Source organism: Podarcis erhardii, assembly GCF_964252035.2.
Source record: "Podarcis erhardii genome assembly, chromosome: 14".
Lineage (NCBI taxonomy): Eukaryota > Metazoa > Chordata > Lepidosauria > Squamata > Lacertidae > Podarcis > Podarcis erhardii.
This window is the reverse complement of record NC_138503.1, coordinates 38,578,102-38,590,242: the sequence shown is the minus strand read 5'-3', so window position 1 is coordinate 38,590,242 and position 12,141 is coordinate 38,578,102. Positions and strand designations below refer to the sequence as shown.

Genomic DNA, 12,141 nt, shown 5'->3' with positions numbered 1-12,141 from the left:
AGGGTGACTGTTTTAGCTGCCTCTGTTTTTTGGGGGTTTTTTTAAGCATGCTGTTATATAGAAAGAGATATTTATAATTTATCAGTATCAATGAAGGGTGGGTAACAATGTTTTTAAATAAAAAAAATAAGTAAATGCATGCAATGGCAGATTGGCTGTAGGCCCAATGCCACTTCTTTTTGGCATTACTGTGGCATGCAAGATGCGTTGAATGTGATGTCCAAGGAGGGTGGGGCTCTCAAAAGAGTAGACTTGCCCACTTCTGGTAGAAGTCTCCATCTACATGTCACAATGCAGTGGCATCCTAGGGGAAGCCACCACTGGACGAGAATTACAGCTTCGGCAGAGAAGTTTCTTGGTCACAAGAGGATGTGACAGGGAATCGAACTGCCGCATTTCCTGCCAGGTGTCTCACGACGCTTCTAAGAGGGTGGGTGGGAAGCTAAAATTTTCACAAGGTAGCTATGCTACACATTCATCAGAAATAACTTTCTCACAAATTGCTCACCAGAGATTCTCAACGAGTGATATCTATGAGCTCTGTACAAAGACCTGCACTTGACTTATCTTTCTTCAAAAACGAAGATCATGCCCGTACTAAATTTATTGAACAGGTTAACATGCTCACTTGGCTCATGATTTTCATAAAACTGGGTTTTTCCAAGAGTTAGAGGGGATGTTCTTACTGGCTAGGCCTAGAGCTGCTACTTTTATAATACACACTTTTATAATAACACTGGTTTCATAATGCAGCACTGTCTGGGGGGCGGGTGTGTGGAATTTAAAAGTGCTATATCGAGATATATACCATGCCAGGTCCAACGCCTACTGGCATAAAGAACTGGTCCAGCTCGTAAATAATTAGTATCTGGTGCAATCACTGTTACAGCACCACCACATCTACTGGTGTATATACCAGCAGTGATTCAGTTTAGTCATTCAAACTGAAAACAACAATGAAAAATGTAGAACATATCACACAGGAAAGAATAGAGCCACACATTAAAAATACACAGGTATCACCTTCCAACTTAGTGCAAGAATGCCAAGAGGGAAATGTCATTTTATGTTGAATTAATGAAGTATAATTTGCAAGATATTGGAGGGGGGTGAGGGTGGCGGATAGAGTGAGAGATAAAGCAATGAGGGGAGACTATCAATATAATGAAAGAATTCAGCTGAGTAGAGAGGAGGTTTGAACAAACAATAGTTAAAGCAACTCAAGAACACCTAAAACCTGGATAGTTTCCAGGGGAAGACATGTTAAAAATAAGATCTTCTGTCATAACTATATGCCAGTTTCAGTGGGTACTGAAATCTAAGAGCCAGGAGACAAACTTGCTTTTTAAAATTTGTAGATAAAGATGAGGTCGCTTTAAAGCAAATGAACATCAGAAACAACAAAGGGACAACAGGTACCCTCAGACTTCTGGAAAGAAACTTCCAGGATAATTCCTTTTCTGTTTCTGGAATTAACCATCAGCCCCTTTTAAAGCATCTAAACTTTGTATCTTGCAATTTCCTTTTGGTGGGTGGGGGGTGGTGCTGCACATCGTGCTAAAGAGAGTTGAGCAACACTCACGTCTTTGGCATGCACATGATTACCTTGCTGATTTCTATCAGAATCCTGAAAATTTCCACTTTGGAACAGTGTGTGTGTAAAGCTCACTTAATCAGTAGGTAATCTTGATTTCAAGTGGTCTTAGCAATGAATATGAATACATCTGAGATGACACTGCTTTATACCATTGCCTGTTCAAAACTATGAAGCAGAAAAGTTATGTAATTCTAAAAGTGTGAGATTTACAATCCACAGACTCAATAGGTATCATTTTCTTTATAAGCCAATACTGCATCCTATACATGGGATACTTAATGCTGACTAAATGGAATTTCATCAGCCTGGTTTTTTTTCCAGATTCTGGCCCCCAAGATTTGTAAACATAAAGGTTAGATTACTGCTAGGATACTTTTGTACAGATGCACCGACTAGCTGTCTATTAGGGCAGGACAAAATCTGTGCCTTTACATGCTACATGTTAGGCACGATGTAGCCTTTGTAAGCTACACAGAGAAAGTGGCAAGACAGCTGTACAAAATGTAGCACTAAAACAGAACTCAGCAGCAGTGACATGCCCCCTGAGAACACGCCCCAAGTAAGTTGTCAGCCATTTTTTTCATAAAGCAGTACATCTTGTGCTTCAAGCCATTCTAAATGTCTGAAATAGCATTCCACAACTACTGTAAAATAAGTCATAAGAACAATTCAATCAAGGGCTAATCTAGGGGTTGCCAACATGGTGCTCTCCTGATGTTGTCGACTACAACACCCATCATCCATGACCATTGGCCATGCTGGTTGAGTCTGATGGAAGCTGGAGTCCAGCATCTGGAGCGTCACAAATTCCTCACCCCGCTTCACACCAAGATGAGTATCTGTAGCGATCTCTTGCAACTATGAATCAGAGATGGGAAGGGTTATGATCCGAAACAATTCCTGACCACAGAAAACACAGTAAATTATGCTGATAAAAATGTTCACAATTCATGTCCAAAAGTTTAAAATTTTAAAAGACACTTGACTATTGGTTCTGAAATATTTATAGAATTTTCCTTGGGGGGTGGAGCTGCTGTTATCACACACTGCAGTAATTTTAGCAATACATGTGAACAGAATCAGAGTTAAAGGAGTACAAAAATCTTACTGAAAAGCCATGGCTAATAAGGAGAACAGTGAATAAAATTTGATCAGCAGGAAATCTGTAAAGATTGAACAGGGATGCAGTTCTCACCCCCATCCCATAGAGCAGTGTTTCCCAACCTTGGGTCCCCAGCTGTTTTTGGACTACAATTCCCATCATCCCTGACCAATGGTATTGCTAGCTAGGGATGATGGGAGTTGTAGTCCAAAACCAGCTGGGGACCCAAGGTTGGGAAACACTGCCATAGAGTACTCCACATTTTTCTTCATTTAACTCTATTTTATCATAACAGTTGAAACTGAAGGAGTGTGCATTAGTAGGTGAATGTGTGTAGGGTGATTAAAAGATGAGTGTGGAATTTTTGTGGGCAATGAGTAGAAGTGCATTGAGCAAGTGGAATCCTGATTATATTCTATTGTTTTACATATTGTATCACATTATCTCATTTTGAGTTTACTTTGCAAACTGCTTTCCAAATCATTTCTGATGAAAAGCAGAATATAAATAGTTGAAATAAAAATAATACTGTAACCTAGCACTTTCTAAAACTTACAATCGGCTATTGAACCTATCAGAGGTTGCTCTAAATATAAATATCACAAGAACACATCACTTAAGGGTTGTTCATTACTAAGACACAATCAAGCTCAAACCAATGGGATACAGCTAGCAACCACTTAAAATTAAACACTAGGTTTAATGAGCATGTTGTTAGTTCTCTCCTGACACCTCTCTTGAACATTCCCAGAAGACACATATATGGATTTTGAAAGGAGCACTCCCTGAAAAACAATGTGAAATTATCTTCCTGAGCAATTTGTCTGCTAAATCAACATAAGAATGGCTTCTAATTCCACTAGAACACAAGGGCAAAGCAAGGATTCTGAAGGGCGGCTCTAGTGGAGTCCATGCAGTTCTACCTTGCCTGCAACTTGCACTGATGCTGTGAACAAATCCAGAAATAGAGGGAAAACCTGTTTGAGATCTACAAATTGATAACTAAGAAGTGGAAATACATTCTAGAAAAGAAAGGGGCAAGTTGAAGGCAGATAGAAGTGTCCCATGACACTTACTGCAGAATCTCAAATTATTATTTTTTTGTATTTCTCTCCCAGCTATAACAAAAAAAATCTGGTGATGTCAGGTGTATCATAGTTGAAGTAAGCATGTATGTTGAATTTTGAAAGCATTCCACAGATCTATATGCTAAAATTCTGAAAGATAAAATAGTTAACACACATCCTGTTTCGGCACGGGAAATTGGTGTGCAAAAGTGGGCTTGAACACACACAACTGAAGCACCTCTTGATATGCATCCTCATCACAGGCTCATCCTGACTCACTGTCCTGGCTAGGGAAGTCCTTTTTAAGGGGAATGTGCATTCCCACGAGGGGCCACTATTGTTGCATGCAGGTAGAATCAGATCAAGCCAAAACAAAGCTCCAAGACGTTGACAGAAAAAGCTACCCAAGTTGGGTTTTTTATAGGATGCTTATTGATGCTTCATTATGTTACCGTACAAACTGAATGATTGGGGTGGGGGGTTCCTGCTACAATTACATGATTGAAAGAAAGTCCAAAGACTGTTAGGGGCTTTAAAATGCTGCACTTTTGCAGATAGCTAGCTTTACATGGATAAATATAATGTATGAACTATTAAAACAGGGGCCGGCAACCTAAGGCCCTTGAGCCACAAGTGGCCCACGAGCCACCCCCAAACTGAGCTGCCCGTTCAGCGAGTCTCCGCGTGCTGCACTAAACCAGCGCAGTGCAATACAGGGACTCGCTTCCACGGTGCAGGAAATTGCGTCTGCGCAGACGCCGGAAATTGCGGGTGCATGCGCGCTCCGGCTCACGGAGGGATCTCCGCTGGAGTGAACCAGCCAGGCGAGGTAAACCTTGCTGATCCCTGTATTAAAACATGCCTGTCTGAGAGTCTAGTTCGTGAATTTCACACAGGTATCATTAATTTATAAGATATACCACACACAGCCACATATATGGAAATCACACCCATCAACATCTGCAATATGGAAATTTAGGCTTAAAGATTAGTCAATATGTCCGTTTTTAAATTTAGGATTCAGAATTCACTAACTCATGGACTCACACACAGAAGGGCAAACAGAAAATTTTACTTGAGATTTTTGCCACCACTGAAGAGGTAAGTTGAAAAGAAGCTTGTCTCTTCAGCAACAGGACTGCAAAACCAAAACAAGATGCAAACCAATGGTTTCCTGTATATCTATCTGTTTGCTTTCCAGAGCCTATGTGCACAGTTTTCCTAAGGCTGCAAAAACACACAGCATGTGGCAAAGCTCTGCACAAACTACACAAGAACATGGCTGCACTTCTGCAGAACTGCCATACAGTTCAATGTGGCTTCTGCAGAAACAGGGGTAAAAGTTGCCCAATGCAATTAAAAAAACACTGGAGACGGACCATAGCATAGTGGAAGAGCACAAGATTCCAAGGTTCAATCCCTGACATCTTCAGTTAGAAGGATCAGGTAGCAGGTGATGTGAAATACCTCTTTTGAAGATGCTGGGAGACATTGCCAGTCAGAGTGAACAATACTGGGCTAGTTTGACATCTAATGTCACAGAAGGCAGCTTCCTATGTTCCTAATTATTACTAACAATCAGATCAGCTTTCATACTACTGAATCCTATATGTATTCATTAATTGTAAACAATAAAATAAAAATTAGATCAACTTCAGATTATCAAAACCTTCTTTTAAAGGAAAATGCCCCAATTCAACAATAGAGTGCCAATGGAGGATAAGCTTGCACACAAACAGAAAATGCAAATATGCTATGAGATGCTTATCTAGGCACCAGGAATATGGCTAGGTGTGTCTTTTGTTGTAGATGGGAATGAGCATCTATGTAAGGGGCTACTAGTGTGACTAGCACTGGATTGGGGCTAAAAATTTCATGGGGCTGGTGTATGGATGTGTATTTAAGAAATAGTTCAAGGGAGAAATACACTAAGCAACCAAAATGGGATTTCTGCACAATGTGATGGAATCATTTTTCCCTTTTACTGGGTTGGCAGTCAAAATGTCTATTTCCCCAATAAATCCACAAGCTTTTATACCCGATGCCCTGATAGTAAGTTAAAACAGAACCAATTGTGTGATGAGAAAATAGTGAGATCAATCCTCTGGACTTTAGGAATATGATCTGACATCAGACTTCTCATCAATATCTTCATTAATGACTTCTATACAGTGGTACCTCAGGTTAAGTACTTAATTCGTTCCGGAGGTCCATTCTTAACCTGAAACTGTTCTTAACCTGAAGCACCACTTTAGCTAATGGGGTCTCCTGCTGCTGCCGCACCTCCGGAGCACGATTTCTGTTCTCATCCTGAAGCAAAGTTCTTAACCCGAGGTACTATTTCTGGGTTGGCGGAGTCTGTAACCTGAAACATATGTAACCTGAAGCGTATGTAACCTGAAGCATATGTAACCCGAGGTACCACTGTAATACATATTTATAGAAAGGGTGCTGCAATTCTTATTTAAAAGAAATCTTCCAGCATATGGTTTGCATAAATAGGCAGCATCTTATGAAATGTGCTTCTGTTCAGCATTATTATTATTATTATTATTATTAATGTTATTGTTAAAAAATAGGTCTCTCAGCATCCAATGCCTTCGTGACTTAATTAGTGCTTAAAGTAGAAGTGAATAAACCAACCATGGTTAAGGAAGGTGCTGAGTTTGTATACAACATCAAGCAATAATTAAATCAATCAAGGTTCCTAAGCTTCAGAATGCAGTTCAATGGAAGTAATCAAAGCCTAGTGAAGCCTCTAGAGAGGGCATGGTTGATCAAACAAACTATGGTTTAACAAACCAATGTTCAATAAACCATGGCTTAGTGTCATACACAACCAAACATGCCCCAGAATTAAATCTTTTATCACAACTAGTTTCACAAATAAACTTTTGACAAGGACAATAAATACTACTTAGGTATTTGGTAACAACTGAAATGACAAAAAAAGCCAAATGCTAGCTACTAAGGATGGAATCAGGGAGTCAAACCTCTAGCTCAGTTCTAACTTAATAGCCCCACCCCAATCAACTGACCATGGCTTTTAAAGCTTACCACAGCTAGTTAAAGCAAAATCAAAATCTTGTGATGCCTTAAAGATTCACAAACTGATTAACGCATAATCTTTTGTGAACTAGAGTCAAATTCATCAGATGCATCTGCTGAAATGGACTCTGGTTCACAAATGTGATGTTATAATAAATGTGCGAGTCTTTAAGGCACCACAAGACTTGGTTGTTTTTGCTGCAGCAGCAATGCTACCCCCTCCAGGGATTTTTAAAAAATGCCCTTTAGTAATAGGCTCCTGGTCCCTTTTCTATGCATATGGGGAATAAACAAAACTACAGATTTATCAAGCGAAAAACCTTGGGATGCACGAAAGCAGTGGCGAAACGCAAAGCAAGAACAATCACCCAAGCCAGGTGTCAAGGAGACAAAACTGGCAACGGATGCCAAAGGCACCTTCCTCCCTGTGGCATGTGTGTTTTAGGAGGGGTGCGAGGTCAATACTGTACCTTTTCCTTTTGCTGCTGATGCAGCAGCGGTTGCATTGCTGCTGCTGCTGCTGCTGCCACCTCCAACTGCGCAGGATGCCTGAGAATCCTTCCTTAACCTCTTGCTCTGAGGTCTGACACTGGACCTGAGGAAATGATGCTGGTCGTTGCTGTGGGCAGGCTGGACGGAGGAGGAGGAGGAGGAGGAGGAGGAGGACGACGAGGGGGCTTGGGGCAAAATGGAGGTTGCCAAGAAGGGCCCCCGGTTAGTGTTGCTTTGAGTGATCGCCTCTTCTTCCTTTGTGCTGCTGGTGCTGGGAGCTGCCTCTCCTCCTTCGCCTGCTCCTTCTTCCAGGGACTCTTCTTCACCTGCTCGCTTGCCCAGCTTCCTCAAGCCTTCCTCAGTAGTAGTCGTGCTGGTGTTGCTGCTGCTGCTGCTGCTGCTTTCGCCCAGCTTCACTGTCATCCTATGTGGAGGAAGAGGAGGAAGGGGGGAGGAGAAGGAGACAGAGACAAAGTGGGGAGGGGGCACAAAGTCAACCAAGAGACCCCTTGAGAGGAACAAGGGGAAAAAAATATAAAACACCCCGAAGCACAATGCAAACCCACAACGCGCAAACCCACATAACACACACAGCCTGCCTTCAGAGGGGAGAAGTTTAGCTGCAGAAATTCCTCTCAACATGGCCGCCGTTGTTTGTTACTAAATCCCCTTTCGTTGGCTTGTCCCGACCCAACAACCTGTGCCGGTGGTGGGGAAGCGAGAGGAGGGGGGGGAAGGAGGCCAGGAACCCCTCCAAAGGGTAGCCAGCGCCGCCGGGCAGCCCCCTGCGCCCTCGCCGGGAAGGTTAAGGGCGCCTTTGGCAAGGAAAACCGCCGAGGCAAACTCGGGCGTTTGGGGGGGGGGGAAGCGTTCGGCAGCCACGGAAAGGAGGAGCCGGAGGGGGGGGGGAAGCACCCTCGGCGGCACACGGGGAGAGAGGCCAGCAAAAAGAGAGAGGGGGAAATATGAGAGATAGAGAGAGAGAGAAAAATGTCCCCTAAAAAGTGACTCTCCCCCACCCCATCCTACCCATTGTGTGGGTCTTCTGGGCCAGGGGGGCTCTTCTTTCTCCTCACCATGGAGCCGAGGCGATCCGACCTACTGAGGGGGGAAATTCATATTCCTAGATGCAGCAAGCAGCTTCGCTGCTGCTGCCTCCTCCCTCCCTCTCTCTCTCTCTTTCTCTCTCTCGTGTGAGTGTGTGTGAGCGAGAGAGCGAGCGTGTGTGTGTGTGCGAGTATGTGTGTGTGTGTGTGTCTGCCTCTCTAGGACTGGGACTGGCCAAGGCTGCAAAGATTTCCAACAACTCCCCACACACCCACTTCCCAATTGCTCAGCACCTTTCCGAATCGCCCTTAAATACGGCGACTTTTCTCCTCTCCAAACCAGAAGAAGAGTGCCAGGTTTATTTTCCTCGCCGAGCCAACCCCAACAACTAAAACATTAGCTTGTTGTTTTTAAAAACAAATAAAAAAACCCAAACCAACACAAACCCAAAACGCACCAGTCGCACGCCATTTTTTTAAAGTTTTGCATTTGAAAACGGGGGAGTTATTTAAGGGTTTCACTTCAAATAGCTAAAGAAAGAGCTATGGTTTCCTAAAGACATTCTTTCTCTTTTAGTTTTTGTTGCTGTTGCTTTCATTTGGAATAACCGCAGTTAAACTCAAACCAGATTCAAAACAGTTCCCCACCCTTAAGACATACGTGACCAACCAGTTTGCCCAATAGTCACAGAGGGTTTAACAAATGTGCTCAGATGCTACTGAAATCTTTATTACTACTTTCGCATTACTGAGTTCAGTGTTTACCCAACGCTATGTCAGCATATTCTGCTGTGACCAACACATTTTCTGTATTTCACACACACACACACACACACACACAATGCACATGCAGATTAAACTAGTGAACTTCGAAAAAATTGCAAAGTGCTTGAAAGCAGGGTAAAGCCAAAACAACTTTCAAAAAAGTAATAATTCAAGAGTACAATAGAGGACAATAACACTACAAAACTGTGCACACTTACTTGGAAGTAAGCCCCACTGAATTCAGTGTGACATACTTATGAGCAAATAGACATAGGATCATGTTGCACTATATAAAATGCAATTTCCTTCCCACAACAGAAATCAAAATTCAAGCACCACCACCAAAAATATACTAACCAACAAAAATAATCCCAGAATTCAGTCTAAAAGTGCGGCACTCGTTGAAATGAACATCAGTATTACACATTTTACAAAGGGATATGCAGTTGTTTCATAATGGTTTCATTACATATGACTATCAATCACTCCTCTCTGCCTCAAACCCAATCCTAAAACATATATGGAAGTAATCTCTCCCCCCCCCCAAAATGTGAAACGTATTTGTCAGAAAGCATCCACACCTTCAAGTTTACATTCTTGGCACACTTTTTAATTGTTTTGGGCTATTCTATGTTGTATCAGTAGTTTACACAATTTTTAAAAATCCATAAAATTTAATGTGGAATTAAAAGTCATCTTTTTTTACACACAATAGGTATCCAAATTTCATAAACAAGGCAGGACTAGCCAGAAAGGCAATGACGATCACCTGACATTTGATAGACTTTGATTTTTTTTTCATTATTCTGTGCTACTGAAAGACCAAAGATTTACAGCATTCAGTTCCACATAAGGGATGATTAAACAAATGAACGTCCAACATCCAGCATGAGGGCCCAATTATGTAAAGAGGCTGGATCTTCTAGTCTGTTTGAACGTTACTAACGCCAACATACCCAACCCATTCTCCCGTCCTCTCCCCAAATAGTGTCCAGTGCCTCCTGGCTTCATCCCGAATGCAAAGTATTCCACCCACATTATTCCCCCTGCTTCCAGTTTCAACTTTAGGTTCCACGTCACTCCTGTCAAACTGTGTTGATGCAATATTTTTGCAAAGGACAATTTAGCTTCCCAAAGTTCTCAATCATTCCTTCTTAATCCACAATCGATTTCACTCCTTCCCGTTCTCTTTGGGGCAGGAGTTTAACGTCAATTATTTCTGCCGTCTCCTAAATCCCCCCCCCCCCCGCTTTACCGCTCCAGATCCGCCCCAAGGAAACGAATCTCTTCCCTCCAGACCCGCTCTAAGGAAGTGAGCCCTTTACTAATCTCACTTCCGACAGCCGGGGCTCCGAGGCTACAATCCGATACACATTTCTCCAGAAGTCAGTCCCACTGCATTTCACTTTCTAGCTAACACGCGAGCTTAGGGTTGCATTTGAAGTCTTCTCGATACACATCCTTGAAAGGGAAGAACCGATCTGGAAGGAATAGCATTTGGGCCCAAGTCCTACCTGCTGCATGGATGCACCGTTGCGACGCCGGTACCAGATCCCTGCAGCCTAAAGGCCGATCTTGAAAGGTCCCGCGCCGCTGCCCAAATCTCCCCAGCCCCTTGGATTGTTACTCCCACCCTTACGCCTTGCTCGTACACTGGAGACTGATAAGGTCCCCTTCCGCTTCCTCGTTGCCTCCGCGCTCAGCAAAGGGGCGGGAAGCAAAGGGCTGGGGAAAAGCACCCAACGGGCCCGGCTGAGCGCACAGACAGCCACGCCCCCACAGACCCCAAACAAATCGCTTCATTGGCCGGCCGAAGCTAGCAGGAAGGCGGAGCCTGAGGCTGCGGTGGTAAAGGTGACCAATCGAAGCGCCGCGCGCGGCTGATGACACCGGACCAGAACTGGGCCAATGGCGAGGCGGGAGTTAGGAGGCGAGATTCGAGGGAAGAGCAAAGAGGGCGGGAGAGGGGCCGAAGAATTAGAATGAGATTCTCATTGGCTAGAAGGGAATAGACGCGTGCCGATCGTAAAGGGGAAGGGCCCGTGTCATCTGCTAGTATTTCCATTGGCTAGTTTCCTGTTTGACTGGCAGGTGGTAATAGACTACATAGCCGGTGGGATTTTTTTATAGGGGGAGGCCTGTTGAGTTTTGCAGCATTAACAAAGGGTCTTGTAGTAGAGTATTATAACTGTTTTTCATGGAGTCTGCTTTGGTAGATTATTAGAGTCTCCTCCATCAGAGGCATGCTCTGCTTAATTGGGGGCATCTTAAAAGGCAGCTGCTTTATTATGGCATCTTCATGCACCTGGTGAGATTCAGTGTTGTAGTTCAGGAAACATTAGAACGTAAATAATCGGTTATTCTTGAAGATGCCAACAGATTCTTTGCTGATGTAGCTGGAAGCGACGTGGAAAACTGTTTTTAAAAAGATGAAATTATCATAGCTATTGCCTTGCAAACCATACTAACTGCAGCCCGTTGTGAGCCATTCCTGTGGTTTTCTGCTAACTACAGAATTACTTCGGATCCGTGGGCGCGTTAAAGGAGCCAGTTTATGCATTCAGCAGAATTTATTTCCATACAGTATTTATAACGAGACTCTTAGCGATAAGAATTCATTTGAGAATATCGCTTCAGTCTGCAGTTTGTGTGTGTGTGTGTGTGTGTGTATTTGCAACATAAAATTAAACACCTCTCTCGCTTTTCATTGGGATTTTTCTATTTACCTGTGGATGGCGGATATCGAACCTGAGACCTTATGCATGCATGCAAACCATCTGCTTCCCCCCCAAGCCCCCGCATTCTTTGTACACATGAAGAGAAAGTGAAAGGGAGGCTCAACTCTCCTTAGAAGGAATGCCTTAAGGAAAAGGGAGCTTTTTAAACCACCAGGAACTTAAACTACTTACAAGTAAGCTGGAACTAGCGCCCTTGCTCCTACAGAAACACAACTGACCTAAGGGGCTGCGAGTTGAGAGCTCGGGGGTTTCCGTGAAGGTTTCGGCGAAGCGTTCCCCCTCGGAA

The 12,141-nt window shown here is 43.3% G+C and overlaps 1 protein-coding gene across 1 annotated transcript in view; it reads right to left on the bottom strand.

Moving 5' to 3' along the window:
• Positions 1 to 8,541, bottom strand: part of CRAMP1 (cramped chromatin regulator homolog 1) — a 39,549-nt gene extending 31,008 nt beyond the window's left edge. Inside the window, 4 exon segments of the mRNA XM_081840376.1 lie at positions 7,285 to 7,444; positions 7,450 to 7,467; positions 7,469 to 7,730; positions 8,336 to 8,541. Coding sequence (XP_081696502.1) covers positions 7,285 to 7,444; positions 7,450 to 7,467; positions 7,469 to 7,730; positions 8,336 to 8,385 — 490 coding nt within the window. The 5' untranslated portion in view covers positions 8,386 to 8,541.
• Between the last annotated feature and the right edge of the window lie 3,600 nt (positions 8,542 to 12,141).